Genomic DNA, 24686 nt, shown 5'->3' on the forward strand with positions numbered 1-24686 from the left:
GGTGGCTGCCTGGCCAGAGACGCAGGTGACATTAGTCCTACTGCAAGCAGACGGATTCCAATGTTCCTCGGCATCACAATAGGTGCAACATGTGCCCGAATTTCTTCCATGGCTGATGTTCGGTCGGCCGCCGCTGCTCGAAATATGCGTCAGAAAAAATGTTCTAATGTGTATGAATTACTAAGGGACCAAAAAGCTGAGGTCATCGGTCCCTAGACTTACATACTACTTAACCTAACTTAAACTAACTTATGCTAAGAACAACACACGCACCCATGCCCGAGGGAGGAGTCGAACCTCCGGCGAGAGGGGCCGCGCAATCCGTGACATGGCGCCTGAGACCAAGTGGCAGCTATACGCGTCAGACTCGGCCTAATTCTGTGCTACGCAGAAGTCCAGAACCTGGTCTGCAGGTGTGCGAATGTTCCATAGACCACTGATGGAAACAACCACACATAAGAGACACTGTGCCCAATATGTGCAGCAGTCCGTCGATGTGTCCATATGGCTTATCGCAGACCCACAATGCGATCTCGTTCAAATGGCTGCAGTTTCTCAACAGGAATACGTATTCGTCGGTGGGGTATGTTTGTACCGTAGACTTGAAGTTTTAATCAATGGTCACTTCTAAACTCGTCACAGTTATTGTATGCGGGGAAGAAACAGAGGGTGCACAGACAAGCTCCTGCGCGCCATGGGAATGCCAGTAAACGTAGCAAATGAATTACTAACAGTACAACATCTCAACGTGCACCAATCCTAGAGGGTATTACAGTATTTTTCGGCACTGCATAACGTGTTGGGATGTAGTTACACTACTGGCCATTAAAATTGCTACAGCAAGAAGAAATGCAGATGATCAACGGGTATTCAATGGACAAATATATTATAGTAGAACTGACATGTGATTACATTTTCACGCAATTTGGGTGCATGGATCCAGAAAAATCAGTATCGAGAACAACCAACTCTGGCCGTAATAATGGCCTTGATACGCCTGGGCATTGAGCCAAACAGAGCTTGGATGGCGTGTACAGGTACAGCTGCCCATGCAGCTTCAACACGATACCACAGTTCGTCAAGAGTACTGACTGGCGTATTGTGACAAGCCAGTTGTTCGGCCACCATTGACCAGACGTTTTCAGTTGGTGAGGGATCTGGAGAATGTGCTGGCCAGGGCAGCAGTCGAACATTTTCTGTATCCAGAAAGGCCCGTACAGGAACTGCAACATGCGGTCGTGCATTGTCCTGCTGAAATGCAGGGTTTCGCAGGGATCGAATGAAGGGTAGAGCCACGGGTCGTAACACATCTTAAATGTAACGTCCACTGTTCAAAGTGCCGTCAGTGCGAACAAGAGGTGGTCGTGACGTGTAACCGTGTGATACGCCAGTATGGCGATGACGAATACATGCTTCCAATGTGTGTTCACCGCGATGTCGCCAAACACGGATGCGACCATCATGATGCTGTAAACAGAACCTGGATTCATCCGAAAAAATGACGTTTCGCCATTCGTGCACCCAGGTTCGACGTTGAGTAAACCATCGCTGACGTTCCTGTCTGTGATGCAGCGTCAAGGGTAACCGCAGCCGTGGTTTCCGAGCTAATAGTCCATGCTGCTGCAAACGTCGTCTAACTGATCGTGCAGATGGTTGTTATCCTGCGAACGTCACCATCTGTTGACTCAGAGATCGAGACGTGGCTGTACGATCCGTTACAGCCATGCGGATAAGATGCCTGTCATCTCGACTGCTAGTGATACGAGGCCGTTGGGATCCATCACGGCGTTCCGTATTACCCTCCTGAACCCACCGATTCCAGATTCTGCTAACAGTCGTTGGATCTCGACCAACGCGTGTAGCAATGTCGCGATACGATAAACCGCAATCGCGATAGGCTACAATCCGACCTTTATCAAAGCCGGAAGCGTGATTGTACGCATTTCTCCTCCTTACACGAGGCATCACAACAACGTTTGACCAGGCAACGCCGGTCAACTGCTGTTTGTGTATAAGAAATCGGTTGGAAACTTTCCTCATGTCAGCACGTTGTAGGTGTCGCCACCGGCTCCAGCCTTGTGTGAATTCTCTGAAAAGGTAATCATTTACATATCACAGCATCTTCTTCCTGTCGGTTAAATTTCGCGTCTGTAGCACCTCATCTTCGTGGTGTAGCAATTTTAATGGCCAGTAGTGTAGTTAGTTTGGTGTTTCATGGATCATTTGTATGATTGATCGTAACGGTGTGGAATAAGTCACTTTACACATTCACGTTACATATTCATATGCAAATATGGTTACATGCTGACCATTTATAATTATTTTTTTAAAATTCAGTTATGAGTTATTATTTGCTAGCCACCACCTTTTGCACATTGCATAAATAGAAATTTGCCTGCGGGATAGAAAGAGTTGTGAATGAGAAACTTTTTCAGTTTGTTTTCAAATTTAACTTTCTTGTATGTCACACATTTTATATCATTCGGTAAGTGATCAAAAAATTTGGGAGCAGCATTGTGAATCCCTTTTTCTTCTCAAGACAACGTTAATGTGGAGTAATGACTGTCATTTTCTTTCTGGAATTGTTATTACGTATATTATTGTTCATTTTGAACCGCAGTAGATTATATACAACCAACTTCTTGAGGGAATAAATATACTATGGGTAGTCAAAATACCTAATTCCTTAAACAGATATTCACAAGATGATTGTGCTTGAGCACTACATATTATTCATACAGCACGTTTTTGAGCTATCTTAAAGATGAGTTACCTCAGAACATTATTCCACATGACATTACTGAATGAAATTAAGGAATATATTTCAACTTACTGATATGTGCTTTCCCATATTTGCATTGGTTGGAAATGAAAATGGGGCTGAACTAAGTTGTTTCGGAGTTCCAAATGTATTTCTTCCAGTTTAAATGTTCATCAATGTGGTGACTCGAGTTGACTACGTCACGGAAACCCTGATAGACTTTAGTAATCGTGAATGTTGGACTAAATACTGGAAAACATTGTAAGTACACCTTCTATATGGACGTAAATAAAAATAAATCATATACAATGTTGATAAACCGAATTTTGACTGGTTTGTTTACATCCAATATAGATTAAGCTCTTTACGTGAGAGCTTAAATTACGGGGATCGAATTTGGACTAATAATATCACAAACTGTTGGACATTCAGTGGTCCTCCATGCACTATTGATCTTTTGTGTCAGAAATACACCATTGAAAACTTCGCGACCCACTTTGGGTAGAATGCTGGTCAAACGCAGATGCTGTCGTCGCTAACGATAATTGGACGGTTTTGTATGAAGGCTCTATCAAGCCACTAACAATGGTTCTCACACCACTAGGAATTAAAGTTAGCTTCTATGGGATATGTAAGCTGAAAACTCATCAGAGTGGTTCTAGGAATACTACAGCGGAGCAGGCAGTTGTACTCGTGAAGCCGTCCTGTCGACTTTAGAGGATGTGAATCTTCAAGGGTTGTTTCGATATTACAAGTGTTATGGTATCGGACAAACGTCATGAGGCCATAATCCTGATAGTTAGTACGGTATTGGGTAAATTGTCGCTGATACTGTAAATATAAGTCATATTGCGTTGCAACTCGCAAGTGGTCCACTAGTTTTCCTATAAATGTCAGTCGATAGTGAGTTCCTTTAACACGTTCACGCCGGCGTGTACCGTCGGTGGCTCACGCTAGACCCTCTCACCGTGTGGCGTGTACCACTGGTGGCTCACGCTCGACTCTACACATTATGCTACCAGCTGTATGAGAACCTACGATGTATTACCTATAAGCCAGGCACAACGAACAGCTGTGAATACAATTTTGTGTGCCCCTTCAACGAGAGAGCATTCTCATAATTTGTGGTTAATTTTGGGCCAAATTATTTTAGGTGCTTTTTCGTTGTTTTAAAAGGCTGGACTTCTACCAGTTTCAAAATAAGAGGTCGATATATTAAAATAGCAGCCTAGAGCGTTTGAATATGATGATTGTCCTACATTAGCCGAACGGTCTAAGGCGCTGCAGTCATGGATTGTGCGGCTGGTCCCGGCGGAGGTTCGAGTCCTCCCTCGGGCATGGATGTGTGTGTTTGTCCTTAGGATAATTTAGGTTAAGTAATGTGTAAGCTTTGGGACTGATGACCTCAGCAGTTAAGTCCCATACGATTTCACACATATTTGAACATTTTGACTGTCCTACGACGAGAAACAGAAAAAGCAGCACAGCCAGCTGAAGGAAAGCATGAATATGCCCGCTGCCCCACAGCGAGAAACACAATTCTCAGCGCCGGCGTGAACATGTTAAAGGTGAAAAGGAGCCAATCTTTAATCAAAAATGGCTCTGAGCACTATGGGACTTAACAGCTGAGGTCATCAGTCCCTTAGAACTTAGAACTACTTAAACCTAACTAACCTAAGGACATAACACACATCCATGCCCGAGGCAGGATTCGAACCTGCGACCGTAGCGGTCGCACGGTTCCAGACTGTAGCGAGTAGAACCGCTCGGCCACCCGGGCCGGCTAATCTTTAATCCTTAAGCGTCCATTCCAAGTGGTGGAATACTACAACAGGGTAACTGTCCATTCATACGTCAATAACTGTCCAAACTTAGATGGGAACACTATTGGATTTCAAACAACGGCCTGGTCATTACGTTCAACCGAAATGAACTCTTTCGCTATGTAAGCTCGGGTGAATAGTTTCACGAGCAAGTTACTTTCACTCAAACATTCGGAACCAACCTGTGAAAATAAAGAGAACAATAAATAAATATGTGGTGGATCATTCATCAGGTGGGGACATTACAACATTACAAAATGGTTCAAATGGCTCTAAGCACTATGGAACTTAACATCTGAGGTCATCAGTCCCCTTCACTTAGAACTACTTAAACCTAACTAACCTAAAGAAATAACACACATCCAAGCCCGAGGCAGGATTCGATCCTGCGACCGTAGCAGCAGCGCCGTTCTAGACTGAAGCGCCTAGAACCACTCGGTCACAGCGGCCGGCGGGGACATTACATTTGTTAGTATTTTAGAGGATTAGTTTATGCAGGGGCTCCAAGCTTGGCACATTGCGCTGAGGAAATAAGAGGAACCCCACCTCGGTTCAAATGGTTCAAATGGCTCTGAGCACTATGGGACTCAACTGCTGTGGTCATAAGTCCCCTAGAACTTAGAACTACTTAAACCTAACTAACCTAAGGACATCACACACATCCATGCCCGAGGCAGGATTCGAACCTGCGACCGTAGCGGTCGTGCGGTTCCAGACTGTAGCGCCTTTAATCGCTCGGCCACTCCGGCCGGCCCCACCTCGGTACTTAAATATCTCTCATAAAGATGGTTCTCAGGGTTTGATGTCAGATGAATAACTAGGCAAGGTATGTTCCCATGCGTTAAAAGTGTCTCATTGAATAGAAGATATTTTTTATGCGTTACCAATACCTGTAATCTCTTTAATATAAGTCATTCACGAAGCGGTTCAAAAGACTACGAAACTTTAATAATATACACCTTGTCTTCACTTTTCGTCTGGAATATTGCTAGTAATTTATTATATTTCTTTTTATTAGAAAGGCCCAGCCGTTGATGCAATGTCCGATAATGCTGGTAACATTTGACACAGACTGTAAGTAACCTGTTCATCACTCACATCTTTCTCCATAATGAGTCTCTTAGTAAAGTCTTTCATATCAACGGCTCAAAAAATTGGCAATCTCACTCCAACGTACAGGGTGGTTGTAACTAGACTTTCGCTACATGAGAGGGCGCCTATGGAAAACGAGGGATTGCAGGACAATGAAACTTTGTGGAAACATTTGTAGAGACATTCGGAAGAGAAATAACGAATAAACCATTGAAAGAAACACATTTTAATATCCACATGAAAGGGTTATATTTGTTGTTAACTGCGTACCACGTTTACGTTCCATGTTACAAACGTTGCTCAAAGTTACCACCATCTGAATCCACGACACCACACTAGAGGTAACATTTCACAACTGTTCACAGCACTTTTCGTTCGCCCCGGTAGCTGAGTGGTCAGCGCGACAGAATGTCAATTCTAAGGGCCTGGGTTCGATTCCCGGCTGGGTCGGAGATTTTCGCTCAGAGACTGGGTGTTGTGTTGTCCTAATCATCATTATTTCATCCCCATCGACGCGCCAGTCGCCGAAGTGGCGTCAAATCGAAAGACTTGCACCCGGCGAACGGTCTACCCGACGGGAGGCCCTAGTCACACGACATTAATTATTAAACAGCACTTTTCGAGCGGTGGACCATGGAACGTAGAACTGTCGTAACACAGCTTGTGCGCTGTGCACAACTGGCCGTCGCCTCTCCCAGGAAAAATTCTCAAATCGCCACTTAATTCGAGTTTCCGAACCATGCTCTTCAACCCCGATGCGGAAAGAGGACCTCTCCGTATTCCTTTAATGCGTCGATACTCGCGAGTACTATTGCTGTTGTTTTGGTAAAACAACTTTACGAATAAGGACCTGCTCGTCTTGTCCAGACCCATGCTGACTGTCTGCAGCTGTAATGCACACTGATGCTTGTGTTTCACTCCTGAGTCACTGTACAGGTACCGGCGCCTGACAGCAAGTCATGACACACTACTAACAACGCCGGCCGCGGTGGTCTAGCGGTTCTAGGCGCTCAGTCCGGAACCGCGCGACTGCTACGGTCGCAGGTTTGAATCCTGCCTCGGGCATGGATGTGTGTGATGTCCTTAGGTTAGTTAGGTTTAAGTAGTTCGAAGTTCTAGGGGACTGATGACCACAGATGTTAAGGCCCATAGTGCTCAGAGCCACTTGAACCATTTTGAACTACTAACAACGCAAATCCTGCAGCGTACGTTCTGGACATCATTCCTTTATAGTTGGGTACACATACGGTAAATAGTTTTCCGTCTACACTGACCCAAGTAGCGAAAGTTTAATTACAACCACTCTGTAATACGTCCCGAGGTCGTGAGTGCTTACGGAATGGAGAAGAGTACTTAGGAACTAATGAAAGAATATGTGATAGAACAAAATGATTTACCTCCTAGCTGTGCAGTTAGCTTTGGTGGCGAGCAATATCACAGTACAGCTGAGTAATGTATTAAAACTGCAACCAGAGCTTAGTAAAAGATAAGAGTATCACGAAGGCAACACAATTAAATTAAGAAGTAACATTTGTTACGCAGCGGTGTAGCATTTTATCCGTCCTGATTGTGTGATGTATGTGGGATGCAGCCTCTCCCAATAGCGAATGATTCATCATATTAATCTGCACTGTTCTCTACTGTTGGCGGACTTGCATTTATTGGTAAATAAAGCAACTAACTTCTGCAGCTGCTGATGCCTTGAATAATACCTCGTCGCTGAGGCGAGGAGATGTTTTATTTTGTAGCAGGTGCTGCCACCTGGACCGAGGCAGTAAATAAGCACGGTAACGAGTACATAAGTAAACGTTTAAAAGAAAGGAAATAAAACAGGGAAATAAGCGAACTGAAAGCTACGCCCACTTAAAATTACGATTTTTTTTGTTCAAAGATGTTCACGTTGTATTATTTTGCTTTGTCTTGTAAATGACTATTTCTTTTTAAACTGGTGTTGGCCTTAGTTCTGTCTTCAAGATCCTCCACGACAAGCTTGTAGTAAAACTTTCGTTCTCCGTAAAATGTATCTAGCTGAAAAGTTCTTTTTCAGGATGTGTAATGCTGTATTTCTTCCTTGTTTAGTATTTTTGTATACTTACGTACAAAACCATTGCTGTTTCATCGCTCGATGGGGACATAGAAACCTAAAGGTTATTTTGCATAGTTTTAAATCATAGAATGGTATTTAATATTATAGGAATCTCTGTGTTCCGCTAACGGTGGTTTTTCGTTCTTGCAGCGCAGATTGGCGAAGAAGTAATTCCAAATGAGCGGTGCGGTTTGGTGAATGTTCCTGAAGAGCAATACGTGTACACGAACGGCTACGTGGACCATGGGAACATGTATTACATGAATGGTGAGTACCTAAATTAACATTACTATTAGTTACGTCTACATGTATTGTGTGTGTATTATTGTGTATTAAACTGGGGACCATACACGACGGGGAGGATTCGTCCTGCCGTAGCCCTCAGTGGCTCACAACCCCACAACAGACCACAGCAGTCCACCCACCCCAACGCCGCCCCACACCGAACCCATGGTTATTGTGCGGATCGGACAGCAGTGAAACCCCCTGCCCCCTCCCTGGGAACGTCTCATACCGAACGAGTGTAATCCCAGATGTCTGAATGGTAGAGTAATGATGGTGTACGCGTATTCAAATACAGAGATATGCGAACATGCAGAATACGGCGCTGCGGTCGGCAGCACCTATATAAGAATGGCTCTGAGCACTATGGGACTTAACATCTATGGTCATCAGTCCTCTAGAACTTAGAACTACTTAAACCTAACTAACCTAAGGACAGCACACAACACCCAGTCATCACGAGGCAGAGAAAATCCCTGACACCGCTGGGAATCGAATCCGGGAACCCGGGCGCGGGAAGCGAGAACACTACCGCACGACCACGAGCTGCGGACCCCTATATAAGACAAAAGTGTCTGGCACAGTTGTTAGACCGGTTACTGCTGCTAAAATGGCAGGTTAGCAAGATCTGAGTGAGTTTGAACGAGGCGTTGTAGTAGGCGCACGAGCGATGGGACACAGCATCTCCGAGGACGAGGGGATTTTCCCGTACGACCATTTCACGAGTGCACCGTGAATATCAGGAATCCGGTAAAACATCAAATCTCCGACATCGCTGTGGCCGGAAAACGATCCTGCAAGAACAGGACCAGCGATGACTGAAGAGAATCGTTCAACGTGACAGAAGTGCAACCCTTCCGAAAATTGCTGCAGATTTCAAAGCTGGGCCATCAACAAGTGTCAGCGTGGAAACCATTCAACGAAAAAGCATCGATATGGGTTTTAGGAGCCGAAGGCTCACTGGTGTATCCTCGATGACTGCACGACACAAAGCCTTACGCCTCACCTGGTCCGTCAACACCGACATTGGACTGTTGATGACTGGATATATGTTGCCTGGTCGGACGAGTTTCGTTTCATATTGTGTCGAGCGGATGGACGTGAACGGGTACGGAGACAACCTCATGAATCCGTGGACCCTGCCTGTCAGCTGGTGGATGTTCTGTAATAATGTGCAGTTAGAATGATATGGGACCCTTGATACGTCTAGATACGACTCTGACAGGTGACACGTACGTAAGCATCCTGTGTTATCACCTGCATCCTTTCATGTCCATTGTGCATTCCGACGGACTTGGACAATTCCAGCAGGACAATGCGACACCCACACGTCCAGAATTGCTACAGAGTGGCTCCAGAAACACTCTTTTGAGTTTAAACACTTCCGCTGGCCACCATATTCCCCAGACATGAACTTTATTGAGCATATCTCGAATGCCTAGCAACGCATTGTTCAGAAAGGGTCTCCACCCCATCGTACTCTTACGGATTTATGGATTCATCGTGTCAGTTGCTTCCAGCACTACTTCAGATATTAGTCGAGTCCATGCTACGTCGTGTTGCGGCACTTCTGCGTGCTAGCGGGGGCGCTACACGGATATCAGGCAGGAGTAACAGTTTCTTTGACTCTTCAGTGGATATTGACGCCATCGCATGTAATCTTGAAGAGCTCCGTCAGGTTTAGTGGTTGTAGCACGTGAATACAACTGACAGCGGAACCAAGCAGAGACTGCCATTTGTGATATTTTTTTCAACTCCGTGGCTCATCGATTAAGAGTACGTTGTGACAGCGGGAAAGACTAGGCGCGTACTCTCAACACCCCTCCCTCTTCGTTTCTAGCGGTTACTAATACGAGAAGACCTGTCACCCTCCATACGGCCTGACAACGAGGATTGATGGTCTGAGGTGCCATTTATTTTCATGACCCTTAGACTGTTATCCGCGGCACCCTTACACGAAAGCGGTATGTCGACAATATTCTACGCCCTGTTTTGCTGACCTTCACGGCAAGCCATCCTGGGCTTAAATTTCAGTAAGATAATGGTTTAAATGGCTCTGAGCACTATGGGACTTAACATCTGAGGTCATCAGTCCTCTAGAACTTAGAACTACTTAAACCTAACTAACCTAAGGACATCACACAACACCCAGCCATCACGAGGCAGAGAAAATCCCTGACCCCGCCGGGAATCGAACCCGGGAACCCGGGCGTGGGAAGCGAGAACGCTACCGCACGGCCACGAGATGCGGGCGGGGTCCCGGGTTCGATTCCCTACTGGGTTGGGGATTTTCTCTGCCTGGGGATTGGGTGTTTGTGTTGTCCTCATCATTTCGTCGTCATCATCATCATTCGTGACAGTGACTAGATTGGATTGTGTAAAAAAAATTGGACTATGTAAAACTTGGGACTTTGTACGGGCGCTGATGACCGCGCAGTTGAGCGCCCCAGAAATCAAATGTCATCATCATCATCTAAAGCAGCCGCAATCCAAACAGCTGAGAAATCCTTCGACTGAACTGGAGTACTCCCGTTCAAATCGGATGTCTCCACAGCAGAAGACTTTGCTCTATCAGAAATCACTGAGAGAGCCGAATTTCTAACAACTCAAGAAAGCAAAGGAGATTAACAGGAGCCCACGAACAACTGCTGCTCCTCAGTGACAGATGATTTACTGTGCAGTCACCAAGGAAAAACCAAGAACGTAACTCAAATGAAGTTCAGAGGGCTGATATATGAAAAGGCGTAGGCCTATCCAGTATTTACCCACTGCCAAAATATAATCGATCCACAACAAAGAAGAAAGTGTCAAAAAAATCCGAGAAAAATGCATTCTGAGATGAACAAGCTAAATCTGACAAAACCAAGAAGAGACAAAACAACAGTACCAACAACGCAGAATCTCTAGGGCTAATCTGGAGTTCATCTTCAGGATCAACCTGGTCCAAATCCAAGGTGGGATCCGATGTTTTGAATTACGCAGAGTGTGGTGAAATCTACAGGGAGACTATCGTGGAAGACTGGATGAAGTGTGGTAATGACTCCCAAAGGTGACATGAAGAATTCACCGGTTATGAAAGACAAGGTGAATTTTCTTGTGGTATATGTTAGTGCACACGCTTTGACTAAGTGTCTTCTACTCTTACCAGACGATGCGGCTAGGAGTACGAACGAAAATCATCTTACATATGTTGATATTTAAGGTTTATGTAAAAGGTTAGGCAGCTGCAACTGATGTGTGTTGTTCCCAAATAGCAATAATTTCTTATACGAAAAGTTCGATTTAATCTTCTCATCTACTGGATATGAGCGGTTAAATTCTAAGTGCGTACTCTTTCCCGACTTTCCCCTACTTCTGGAACCATTGAGACCTGCCCCCCCCCCCTCCGACCCAACCTGTTCAATTGCAAATGGTGCCTGAGCAGAGCGATAGTAAGTAAAGCTTTATATTAGCTCGAGTGAGCATCTCCATAATGCACTCGAGCCGACCAAACGATCATGTTACGAAACGCGCCTCTCTTCGTTGGATCTTCTCTCAGTCCTCTACTAGTCTTACATGTAAGGGTCCCAGAGTGATAAGCAATACTCAAGAATCGCTCGGACAGGTGTTTTGTAAACCACTTCTTTCGTTACATTTTCTTAAGTTTCTCCCTACCAATATAAGTTTGACATCTGGTTTTCCTAACATTTAACTTTCTTGGCAAATTCACCAGCAATGCTCAGAAAATGATTGTTAAATACTGTGCATATATCTGATTTACCAGTAACAGAAATATTGTTACTACGAACTGACTATATCGTCGACCTTGTGCTGCTAACCAGACATTTCTTTCACAACTGATCATATGGTTTTAATTTTATCCTTTGAATTAGCTTTTCTATTTGCAAACCACATACTCTTTACCTTCTTAATAACATTTTTAAGCACCTTACAGTACTGTTTGTAATGGGCTACTGTGGCTTGTTGTGACTACTTCTAACATTTTGATATAATTCCCGCTTTGTTCTACATGATAGCCTTATCCCATTAATCAGCCACCCGGGCTTCCTATAACTGGTAGTAGCCCATTTAGAATGTTCTAATGGAAAGCAACTCTATAAGAGCATGAGAAATGTGTTAAGGAAAGCATTATATTTGTCATCTATGTTAACGGCACTAAAAATATCCTGCCACTCTTGTTCCTTGACAAGGGTTAAAAAACTCTCTATTGCTGTTGGATTAACTTCCCTACACAGTTTGTAACTATATGTGACATTTGTTTGAGTACAAAAGCATTTTAGTGTTAAAATTTGTGCATCATGGTCACAAAGGCCATTCACCCTTTTGCTAACAAATGCCCATCTAGTAATGAAGAATGATTAAAAATATTGTCTATGGCTGTGCTACTGTTCCCCTGTACCCTAGTTGGAAAAAAGACAATCTGCATCAGATCATATGAATTTAGGAGATCTACCAACATCCGTTTTCTCGCACCATCATATACAAAATTTATATTGAAATCACCACATATAACTAATTTCTGGTACTTCCTATGAAGTGAATCAAGAACACTCTCTAGCTTCAGTAGAAATGTTCTGAAATCAGAGTTAGATGACCAATAAGCGACAATAATTCGAAGTTTAGTTTCACTAAATTCAACTGCCCCTGCATAACATTCAAATATCTGCTCAGTGCAGTGCCGTGATACATCTATGGACTCAGACGGAACACTGTTTTTTACATACATGGCCATTCCTCCACCCCTCAAGGAACTCCTTGAAAAACAGCCAGCCAATCTGCATCCTGGTAAAGAACGCCTCTGAATTGTCAAATTATTTAAGTGGTACTCCGAAATACCAATAATTTCAGTGTCAACATCTATAAGCAGTTCACTAACATTGAAGGATGCTTCTGAATTTTTTTCCGTTTGAAGTCAACATCTTCATCCTCAGCACTGAATATTTAATGTTGACTACGCAGATACTCAACAGTGTTTGCCCTATCACTCTTGATAAGCAAAAATTACCCGTCGTCATAGATGCTATCACTGCCTTAGGGGCCGAGCGGTTCCAGGCGCTTCAGTCCGGAACCGCGCTGCTGCTACGGTCGCAGGTTCGAATCCTGCCTCGGGCATGTATGTGTGTGATGTCCATAGGTTAGTTAGGTTTAAGTAGTTCTAAGTCTAGGGGACTGATGACCTCAGATGTTAAGTCTCATTGTGCTTGGCGCCATTTTTGAACTGCCTTGTGACCACTGATACCTTTCTCTACGTTAACGATTCACGAATTGATTTTCTATCCGATCGAAGCAGTTTTCGGAGAGGACATTCAAAATAATGTCACGAGACCACTTTTCTTTACCTAATACTATCTAGGTATTATTACCTTTAGGAAGCGGTACTAATTATGAGACTTTACCAAGGATGTTCCTGCAGTTTACTGACGTCATAGTAACTTTCTTTCCCGATGTGCGAGATCGAGTATTCTTTGAGAAGGGCTGATGTATGTTCTGTTTCGGCAGGCAATTCGTGACGCGGCGGCCGGTCGGTACCGTTGAGCCTTCAGGGCCTTATCGCGCGGAGTTTAGTTTTAATTCATCTCTGATCCCAAGGGACAGGGAGGGGTGGAGGTCCAGTAACCTAAAAAGAACCGCCACCCTAATAGCCGTTTCCGCGTTAGAGCACTCCAGACCTCTTATCAGCAACCCTACATTTTTCCACACGATAACGGAGGTCGAGAAATTCGAACTTAGACTGACAAGGGAAACTCCTCATCGCTTTAGTGGTAATGTGGCCCACTGGATAGCCCGTCGTAACCTAAACATAAATCAAGCATGAAAACAGGAAGAAGGTGTACTGAACTAACCGCGCGACTGCTACGGTCGCAGGTTCGAATCCTGCCTTGGCGTGGATGTGTGTGATGTCCTTAGGTTAGTTAGGTTTAAGTTCAAAATGGTTCAAATGGCTCTGAGCACTATGGGACTCAACTGCTGTGGTCATCAGTCCCCTAGAACTTAGAACTACTTAAACCTAACTAACCTAAGGACATCACACACATCCATGCCCGAGGCAGGATTCGAACCTGCGACCGTAGCAGTCGCACGGTTCCGGACTGCGCGCCTAGAACCGCGAGACCACCGCGGCCGGCTAGGTTTAAGTAGTTCTAAGTTCTAGGGGACTGATGACCGCAGATGTTAAGTCCCATAGTGCTCGGAGCCATTTGAACCATTGCACTGAACTGTGCAACAAGAAAAAAATAGAAACAGTGAACGCTCTAAGCTAAAGATATGCAACGTTGACTTCGCAGAGGCACGGTGTCGCGGTCATGTGGTCACGGTGTTCGACTGCGAATCGGGAGATCTATGCACAAATCTACGTCGTGTCCCCCTCATTTTTATTCACAAATTATGAAGTGTCTGTTCGGTCATTGACGTGTCTGTTAGCTGTTTGCAACATTATATCTGGGTCGTAGCGTAACGTCTACTCCCCCAGAAAAATTGTACAGCGCCTGATCCTTCTGTCCTGTATTACTGACAAGGAGCACAGCAAAATATTTGTTCACGTAGGGAGCAATCACACGTTCATTAAAATCTTTCTCTAGTCTTTTCTTCATTTTGCCTGACGCACTACAATTCACAATGACACTGGGGGTTTGCGCAAGTACCCTATTCACCTGTTCCTGAAAAAAAAAAAAAAAAAAGGTTCAGATGGCTCTGAGCACTATGGGACTTAACATCTGAGGTCATCAGTCCCCTAGAACTACTTAAACCTAACTAACCTAAGGACGTCATACACATCCATGCCTGAGGCAGGATTCGAACCTACGACCGTAGCGGTCACGCGGTTCCACTCTGAAGAGCCTAGAACCGCTCGGCCACAGCAGCCGGCACAGTTACTGAACTTGTGGTCCGAATACACCATTTTCTCTTATGTTTGCATAAGAGAAATGTAGGTAAAAGAAATCCTGCTTTGTTAAGGGCATATTTTATGGTTTAACTGTGGGAAGCGGCATACAGATGGTCTACATTACATTTAGTATCATCTTCTCCACCTAACGATAACTTGTGGGTCGAGTTCATTTTGTAGTTAAAACAGGATTACTCTGTGTTGATGACATATGCTTCTTCATATTGTTGGCATATGACATTAGTTGCTGTAACAAACACCCTCGAACAGTCTACAAGTTCTTCCAGTTTATTGACATAGTTTTTACTTACATTTTTGGTAATCTTTCTGCTCGTAATTTTGTATTCCCTCTTGAAAACGAATAGCCAATCAGATGAAGCCTTTAAGTGCAGAGCTATTAGTGTAGCATAATACAATTCCAGAATTTGTAAATCTGTATCATGCAATGCACTTAACTCATTTCAGGCTTGAATAAATTGTTGGGCCGTACGGTTCTAGGCGCTACAGTCTGGAGGCGAGCCACCGCTACGGTCGCAGGTTCGAATCCTGCCTCGGGCATGGATATGTGTGATGTCCTTAGGTTAGTAAGGTTTAATTAGTTCTAAGTTCTAGGCGACTGATGACCTCAGAAGTTAAGTCGCATAGTGCTCAGAGTCATTTTTTTTTAATTGTTGGTATACAAGGGTTTCTAATTCACTGAACTTCTGTCTTCTGGTTCCACACCGTTCAACGACTTCTTTACAGTATTTAACTGTGTTTCTTTTTCATTCATCCTTTCAAAATTCTTGAATTTATTTGTAATCTCACTCCATAGTCCACGTTTGCGTCTTTTAATTGGTTTGGACACTGCCCTATATTGGACCGTTTCCTTTATGTAACCTAAGAAATGCCGTCATAATGTGCTGTATGATACATGGTTTAAACCACCACCAACATTGGCTTGCATTCTTGTAGATACAGACAGACAAGGATTACCTGGGCAGTAACCTCCGTTCGCTTTTAAATATAATAGTGGAATAAATAAAGAAAATGTATTAGAAAAATCTAATTTACTCGTTTTTATTACTGTCCTACATAACAGTAGTTAGTAAATAAAATTGTGAAGTAGACGCAAGTAGCATACAACTTCCCTTTACAGCATGCTTCGCTAGATGCGGCCATCTTCAGAAATTTTGTAGCCAACGGCCATAGGATAAATTTTTCTGGATATGAAGAGCGCCGACGTCAGACATCTGTCCTCCAGATTTTTTGTGTTCATCTCACTTCATTTAGCTTCTTTAACACTACCCCTAAACATTTACGATATCATGTGCTCCAAACGTTCACCACTAATAAATTATTATTGGTTTTTCCGTCTTAATCTTACTGGAAGTTATTAAAGCGTATTTTTCAACGGGAACGTTTCGCTTTTATTTATAAAGCGTCTTCTGTAGTCATTAGGAAAACATTAATACATAAATGTCTACACATTTTGGTATTTATAGATTAGAAGTATTATTTCCCTTATAAAAGTGGCGTACATTTTACTCATCGTGTTCTTGCCTCTAGTTGCATATACTGAAAAACCACTGCTCTTTCTTTCGTTTTAGCGGAGGTTAAGATCGAAAGAAAATTGGTTGCACGTTTAATTTTGGCAAATTTCGCCTTTTTTTAACACACGTTCTCTTATCCAATATTGGTGATTTCCCACTTCAACTTACTTTAAATAAAACTGTCTAAATTCAGTCTTCAGATCGTTTTTCATTATTTCCACAAGAACGGTTTCGCGCCAACTGCCCGTCTTAGGATCTTTTACAGAAAAAAATTTAAGTTACAGTTGGTTCAAATTACAAATTATTTAAGATTTATATTTAGGAAGCTTCACAATCTGTAAGAAATTCGTCGCAATACAACAGTTGAGCAACATACCATTTTTTACAGTTATAGAGAAACCTGTCGAATGTGGAACTGGAAGTACACTGTCATAACTAGCCATACACCAGCCTGCTGCTGCCTTAGAAAAATGTTTTAAGAAACCTCATTGGTGCAACACATAACAACGCTGAAAAGCACTCTCTATTTGTAGAGCATGAGCTGATATAATTCATAAAAAATGCTCCTAAGTACAGCATGGAAAACTGATGTGGAATTTAATAGCATTAAAATATTTTAAAAGAACTTTAAATGTTTGGTACAGCGACCTACACTATCCCAAAGTAAGGCTATAGCATGTGTTTAAAAATTTCGTAACAGCTACTATGCATGAAGTCACTTTGTTCATTAAGTACTTTCTCTCGGCCTTTGACTTGGGCCCAAATTTCCAGTTGCTACTGCTCATTCATATAAAAACTTTTCGGAGCTGTATGTAGCACTTCCATTTTTTCACTTATTGTGCAAACTTTACGCTTGCTATCGTTTAGCATAAGGTTAGCACAGTAAGTGAACAAATGGAAATGCGGCTAGATCTACGAAAAGATTTTATACGAATGTGCTGGAGGAACTGGAAATTTACGCCCACCAACTGAAAGGCCGAAAGAAACTACTTAATGAGCAAAGTGACTTCATGCATAGCAGCTATTACGAAATTTTTGAATACATGTTGTAGCCTTACTCTGCAGCTGCGGCGGCCCTCAGCACACTGGCAGCGGCGAACTGGACACGGCCGGGGAAACTTCATCGTGGCGTGGGGCGTTCGGCCTGCCACAGTAGAAACTCCTCTAAGATCGCGGAATAGAAGGAAGAGGAGATATTTTTTTGGAATTTTCTAATGTAACTAGTTTAGTGATGATATTAAATGCCTCATTTATGTTAAGCTTAGGAACATCTTTATATATGAATTATTTATGGCTATAGAGAGCTCTTTCGAACGCTACTGGCTCTAAGAAAGCCAGATGGCAAGAGGAGAAGAGTTTGTGGACTTTTTTAAGGTTTTATAAAACTTTTTAATAATAATCCCCTCATCTGTGTTTCATTTGTCACATTTAGGAAAATCTTTCATATTTCTGTCAGGCGATGGAAGGCACTTTTGAGCGTTACAAATTTTTCTTCAGTTAGGATCCTTGTAAAAAATTTAGAAAATTTTTGTAGGTGTTTTATAATGTTCTTTTAAAATATTTTAATACTATTAAATTCCACATCAGTGTCTGTAATGCTATACTTAAGACAATTTTTTGGATTACGTCAGTTCACTCTCTACAGATAAAGGCCGCTTTTCAGCGCTGTATGTGTTGCACCAGTTAGGTTTCTTAAAGAATTTTCTAAACCTGCAGCAGGCTAGTTATGACAGTGAACTTTCTTTCCCAAATTCCACACGTTACTCTGTCACTGTAAAAAATAATACTTGCTCAACTGTTGTATTCTAACTAATTTCTTAAAGATTTTAAAACTTTCTTAACAAAAAATGGCTCTAAGTACTATGGGACTTAACATCTGAGGTCATCAGTCCCCTAGACTTAGAATTACTTAAACCTAACTAACCTAAGGACAACACACACATCCACACCCGAGGCAGGATTCGAACCTGCGACCGTAGCAGCAGCGCGGTTCCGGACTGAAGCGCCTAGAATCTCTCTGTCACAGCGGCCGGCTCTTAACACAAGTTTGAAACTTCTTATAATTTGAACCAATTGTAATTTAAATTTTTTTAATAGAGCTAAAAATGGACAGCTCGAACGAAACCGGTATGTGGAAACAGAGAAAAGCGATCTGTAGACTGAATTTGGACAGTTTTGTATTAGTAACAACCGCGTACAATCCCTCATGACGAATACATCCAGATCTGAGTACTTTCTTAAAACTTCACGAGATAAATAGCACTGTACTTCTGCGTGCAGCACTCAGCAAAGTGGTTATGTTTATTCATTTGTTTTCTGTGTATGTTGTGTTACCAACATGTGAATGTATGTTCTTTTCTCTTCTCCGTAGTCGTGTGTGTGTGTGTGTGTGTGTGTGTGTGTGTGTGTGTGTGTGTGTTTGTTTGTTTGTTTGTGTGTGTGTGTGTGTGTGTGTGTGTGTGTGTGTGTGTGTGTGAAAGAGAACATTCTTCAAAACTAATCTTGTAGTGGGGTACTATTGCGTTTATTCTCTTTGTTATGGGCACTGCTTCATTTTATTTGCGTTTAACGAGAGACACCACTCATCACAACAAGTGGTACTTGGTTCTAAATTTGTCTGCATTTCCTTACGACACGTTCCTACAGACAACTGCATTATTAACGGAAAATCTGATAATGCTGCTGGTCTTATTGGATAAGTCGTTTATGCTGTAATTATGTAATTTTTAAGCTCCACGTTGAGTGCCAATTAGGTAGTGACTAATGTTTTGGACTCCACTTTGACGTTAATTAAAGTTGATTATATCCATTAATAATAAGATAACTGTACTAGAGAGCATTGTTAGTGATCGGCGAAAGCGCAAATCTTCTCCATTTTCAAAAAGGGTCGTCGAACAGTAGCACAAAGCTATAGCACTATATCGCTAACGTCCGTTTGTTGTAGGATTTTGGAACATGTTTTATGCTTGCATATTATGAATTTCTTGAGACCGAAAATATCCTGTGCAGCAGTCACCATACGACGGGCGTTCAATAAGTAATGCAACACTTTTTTTCTGAAAGCAGGCTGGTTTTATTCAGGATTCAAGTACACCATATTTTCCTCACTCTTTGGGCTACAAAGCCCTATTTTTCAACATAATGTCCGTTCAATGCGACGGCCTCACGCCACCTTACTGGGAGCGCCTGTATAGTCTCATGTACTGCTCGACGTCGGAGCCGACGTCTCGGTGCATCAATAACCTCGCCACCATTCACGTACCGCTTCCTGCGAAGTGCATCCTTCATTGAGCCAAACAGATGGAAGTCGGAAGGTGCGACATCCGGGCTGTAGGGTGGGTGAGGGAGAACAGTCCAATGAAGTTTTACGAGATTATCTCGGGTGTGCAGACTTGTGCGTGGCCTTACGTTGTCATGGAGAAGGAGAAACTCGTTTACGTGTTTGTGGTGACGACCACGCTGAAGTCGTTTCTTCAGTTTTCTTGGGTATTATTTTTTTAATTATTTATTGCCAAATTATAGACCTGTTACCTAATGTTTAAAACAAGTCGTACATCTTACAATTTTCGTTTTTCATCTTTTTACAGCTATCTTTTGTTTTATCTACATCATTTACAAAGAATGATACTTTTCAAAATAACAATAATTTAAGGTTGAAATACAAATAAAATTTTGTTGTTTTTTAAGAAGAATATAAAAGAAGATAGGATAGAGGAGAGATTTTGTTAGTAGCATCACCGAATGTGACTGACGGTAAGTACCTCGGAATGGTTTCTTCGAGCCGTTGACCGCCAGTCTCTCTCTCTCTCTCTCTCTCTCTCTCTCTCTCTCTCTCTCACACACACACACACACACACACACACACACAAATGGTTATTAGTAGAGAAATAATGTTGCTTATCCTATTTATTACTAATCCTAAGTATTAACTACTTTAGGTGCCCATACGTGTACAGCATTTGGTGATTTCTTGGCTAGATCGCCAGCACCTTATGCTTATTTGCTGTCACATCTCAGCTTCCTCCTCCTATTCCTCCTCATTGTCACTATTTTCGCTGTCACTGTAGGTATCGCTGTCCATCCTCTGGAGATTGTTGTTACGCTGCACATAGGCATGTCTGTAATGTCGTGTCCGCATGTACTCTTCATGTGTTGTTTTTGACATACTGTTTGTCAGTTCGTTTAATTGTGCCCATTGTTCTTCGTCTCTTATTGCTGTGTATATATCTATGTCAGTATCTGTGTAGCCTAAGTGTAGTGTGTGTCTATTGTTCGCGTATTGCCCGCAGAAAAAGAGAGTGTGTATTGGGGAACCTTCTTCCCCCAATGTGCATATAGGTGTCTGCCTCAGACTCACGCGGTTTGCTTCAGACTCACGCGGTTTAAGTGCGTGGGATAGCATAATACGCTTCAGAGTTGATGGTTGCACATGAGGCAGGACATCAAACAGAATAATGCCTTCAGAGTTCCACAGGAACGTCGCCCAGTCTTTACCGGCTGCGGGCGCGACTTCAAACTTTTCCTTGGGAGGAGAGGTGGTGTGGTGCCTTTCCGTGGATTGCCAGTGTGTTTCCGGTTCGAAGTGATGAACCTATGTTTCATCACTTGCGCCGATGTTCGACAAAAAATTGTCACCATCAGCATTGCAAACCGCAAGCAATTTCGCGCAGATAGTCCTTCTTTACTTTTTAAGGTCTTCTGTTAGGCGGAGAAGAACTCAGCGGGCGCACACCTTTGTGAACCCCAACTGGTGGACGACTCTGTCAGCACTACCCACAAAGATGTCCAGTTGCGAAGCGAGGTGTTCGTGATCCGTCGATCACCACGAATAAGAGTGTCAGCACGATCTAACATTGCAGGAGCCACAGTTGTGCGCGGCCGGCCTACATGCGGGAGTTCGGACAGGTTTGCGCCACCTTGTTGCGATGATGACAGACGCCTCGCTCAACGACTCTCCGTGTTTTTGTTCACTGTCAGATCTCCTAAACATTCTGCAAGCGCCAATGACTATCTGTGATACTCTGGCTTTCCGCCAAAAGAGACTCTCTTCTCGGAACGTACCTCCGTTACAGACGCCATTTTGCAGGCTACGTATAGCGCCGCCACGGGGGCTGAAGTGTGAATAGTCCACAATGTCGCACAACTATTGGCTGAGAAAAAAACTATGTTCAATCACTTATCGAACGCCCCTTGTAGATTCCGAAAAAACCGTCGTCTGATACCCAACTCGCTATGCTCGTACACGAGACGCAGAAAGCAGTAGACACTGGCGCCCAGGCTGATGCTGTGTTCCGAGACTTCCACAACGCGCTTAATACAGTTCCTGACTGTTGCCTACTGAAAAAAAATACGAGTCTACGGAATATCAGACTAGCTGTGGGATTGGACTGAAGACAGCCTAGTAAACCGAACACAGCGTGTCATTCTTAACGGAGAGAAATCTCCCGACGTTGAAGTATCTTCGGGCTCACCCCAAGTGAGTGTTACGGAGCCATCTTTTCACAATGTATATAAATGACCTAGCAGATAAATTTTTAAGTTATATGAGCCCTTTCGCGGTTGATGTTGGATAAAGAGAAGTCGGAGCGCTAGAAAACTGTATTGAAATGCAGGAAGAGCTTCAGAGGATTTACGCTTCGTACAGGGATTGACAGCTGATCCTCAATACAAACAAATCTGATATATTGTGCATATCTAGACGGAAGGACCCATTATTATATGATTGTATTGTATTGTATGTTAACCGGGGACCCAGAAAGGACGGAGAGGCTCCGTCCCCGCTGCAGCCGCAGTGGTCCACAACCCCACGACGACTACCGTACCCTTCCGCCGCCCCACGCCGAACCCAGGGTTATTGTGCGGTTCGGCCCCCGGTGGACCCCCCAGGGAACGTCTCACAACAGACGAGTGTAACCCCTATGTTTGCGTGGTAGAGTAATGGTGGTGTACGCGTACGTGGAGAACTTGTTTGTGCTGCAATCGCCGACATAGTGTAGCTGAGGCGGAATAAGGGGAACCAGCCCGCATTCGCCGATGGAAAACCGCCTAAAAACCATCCACAGACTGGCCGGCTCACCGGACCTCGACACGAATCCGCCGGGCGGATTCGTGCCAGGGACCGGCGCTCCTTCCCGACCGGAAAGCCGTGCGTTAGACAGCACGGCAAACCGTGCAGGCGAGTACATTGGTACTTGTACAACATAACTTCAGACGAAAACAAGTTAATTAGCTAGAAATCTTTATGGCAGAATTGATAATTGAAGTAATGAAATATTTAATTCAGTCGGAGATCTTTAAGGCAATTGCAAATAAAATTATTTAAATTTAGTGGGGCGGAAACAGACTAACATCTTGAAACACAATTGGCAATGAAACTTCCTGGCAGATTAAAACTGTGTGCCGGACCGAGACTCGAAGTCGGAATCTTTGCCTTTCGCAGGCAAGTGGTAGAGTACTTGCCTGCGAAAGGCGGTCCCGAGTTCGAGTCTCGGTCCAGCACACAGTTTTAATCTGCCAGGAAGTTTCATATCAGCGTACACTCCGCTGCATAGTGAAAATTTCAATCTGACAATTGACAGTACTACAATAGCTTTTAAATTCAAGGAAAATGGACTAATTAAAATCTTTAACGCAACAGATAATTGGAATAAAACATTTTAAAATTCAAAAAGCAAGTAAATTGTCTGAAATCGTTCAAGCGCAACTGACAACTTAACTATGGCACTCCCCAAAATGTCCATGTACAACTTCAGTTATGTGGCCGGCTCAAGATACAAAACTTATAACCACAACGTTACTGTAACAATCTTTAAGGAAAACGTAGCGGTTGCAGTATCTCGTGAAGAAGGCGTACCAGGTCGTAGTCAACTTTAATAGCCAGCACGCAAGTAAAACATGCCCGTGAGCCTCACCTTGCGCCGGGATGCATTTCGATACGGTGTATACCATTTAATTTCTGTAACAGAGAAAAACAAAATAAACTTACATGTCATGATGAAGCAGTCGTATACACCAAAATCTTTCTCTAACGCGCCTCACAAGAAATGGCACATAAATACCGAAAATGATTTAGGAACAGTGCGCAGATTAATACTGAAGCAAATCATGTACATAAAAACTTCTTCTGACATGTCTCACAAGCTGCGGAACATAAATAACAAAAATATTTAGTTTTAGCAAATGTAACAAGGTAATAGTGTATTATTTAGTATTGAAGCAAGTCACTCACCAGCCTCGCGCGTACTTTTTCCAGTCTGCTGCTATCAGAATCTCCACCCGCGATTGCGCACGGCATAATAAGCGCCTCTGTATTGGCGCGCGCGCCCTCTCGCGACGACAGACTGTCCAAAGAGTCTCAGCGAGGCTGACAATCGATACATCAAAATCGAACTTATCAACTCTTAAAAGACAAACGGAACATTGACAGGAGGACTATGGCGGGAGTGTATTAGAGCGTGTCATTACCGGGCGGTGTGTGGTGGGGCCGGCCGCGGTGGTCTAGCGGTTCTAGGCGCGCAGTCCGGAACCGCGCGACTGCTACGGTCGCAGGTTCGAATCCTGCCTCGGGCATGGATGTGTGTGATGTCCTTAGGTTAGTTAGGTTTAAGTAGTTCTAAGTTCTAGGGGACTGATGACCACAGTAGTTAAGTCCCATAGTGCTCAGAGCCATTTGAACCATTTTTTGTGTGGTGGGGAGCTGAAGTGAGAGTTTTGACGGCTGTCAGCCGTCGGTAGCAGTCCCGGGCGGTGGCTATTGCGTGCTTTGCGGGTACGCCAGAAGGCGTGTTAACCTGGAACAGACTGCTACCGCCTACAGCTCGCTGATAATTATTGTGCTTGCAACCGAAGTAGAGACCAACCTCTAAGTTGCAGTAAAATTTAATGAATTCTCGCACCGAAGTCCCTACGCTGAATTTTTACTTTTCCTTGCACGATTTAACTCGAGTGACACCACAGCCGACCGCGCTTCCTACACAAATGTTCCTGACACAGTCTGAACAGTGCCACTTCAACTTGTCTATGTTAACAGCCAAAGGCGCAGACGGAAACAGTGAAGTCTCTGACTAGGAGGTTTTGTCTCAAGGGTCGTACCTTGGAGTTATGTGAAGTAGGACCCCGTCAAGAGCGCATACGAAGAGAAGATCCAATAACTGACTGAAATAAATAAGAAAGACAGTTTAAGAAATAACCGGGAGAGGACGAAGTTTCTCCTACCCCTCGTGTTACT

The 24686-nt window shown here is 43.5% G+C and overlaps 1 protein-coding gene across 2 annotated transcripts in view; it reads left to right on the plus strand.

Annotated features, from left to right (window-relative positions):
• Positions 1-24686, plus strand: part of LOC126469967 (uncharacterized) — a 552724-nt gene that overhangs the window by 447670 nt on the left and 80368 nt on the right. For both annotated transcript variants that reach the window (XM_050097392.1, XM_050097391.1), the window contains exon 4: positions 7913-8029. In XM_050097392.1, coding sequence (XP_049953349.1) covers positions 7913-8029 — 117 coding nt within the window. The remainder of the gene's footprint in view (positions 1-7912; positions 8030-24686) is intronic.

Source organism: Schistocerca serialis, chromosome 3 (genome assembly GCF_023864345.2).
Source record: "Schistocerca serialis cubense isolate TAMUIC-IGC-003099 chromosome 3, iqSchSeri2.2, whole genome shotgun sequence".
Taxonomy (NCBI): domain Eukaryota; kingdom Metazoa; phylum Arthropoda; class Insecta; order Orthoptera; family Acrididae; genus Schistocerca; species Schistocerca serialis.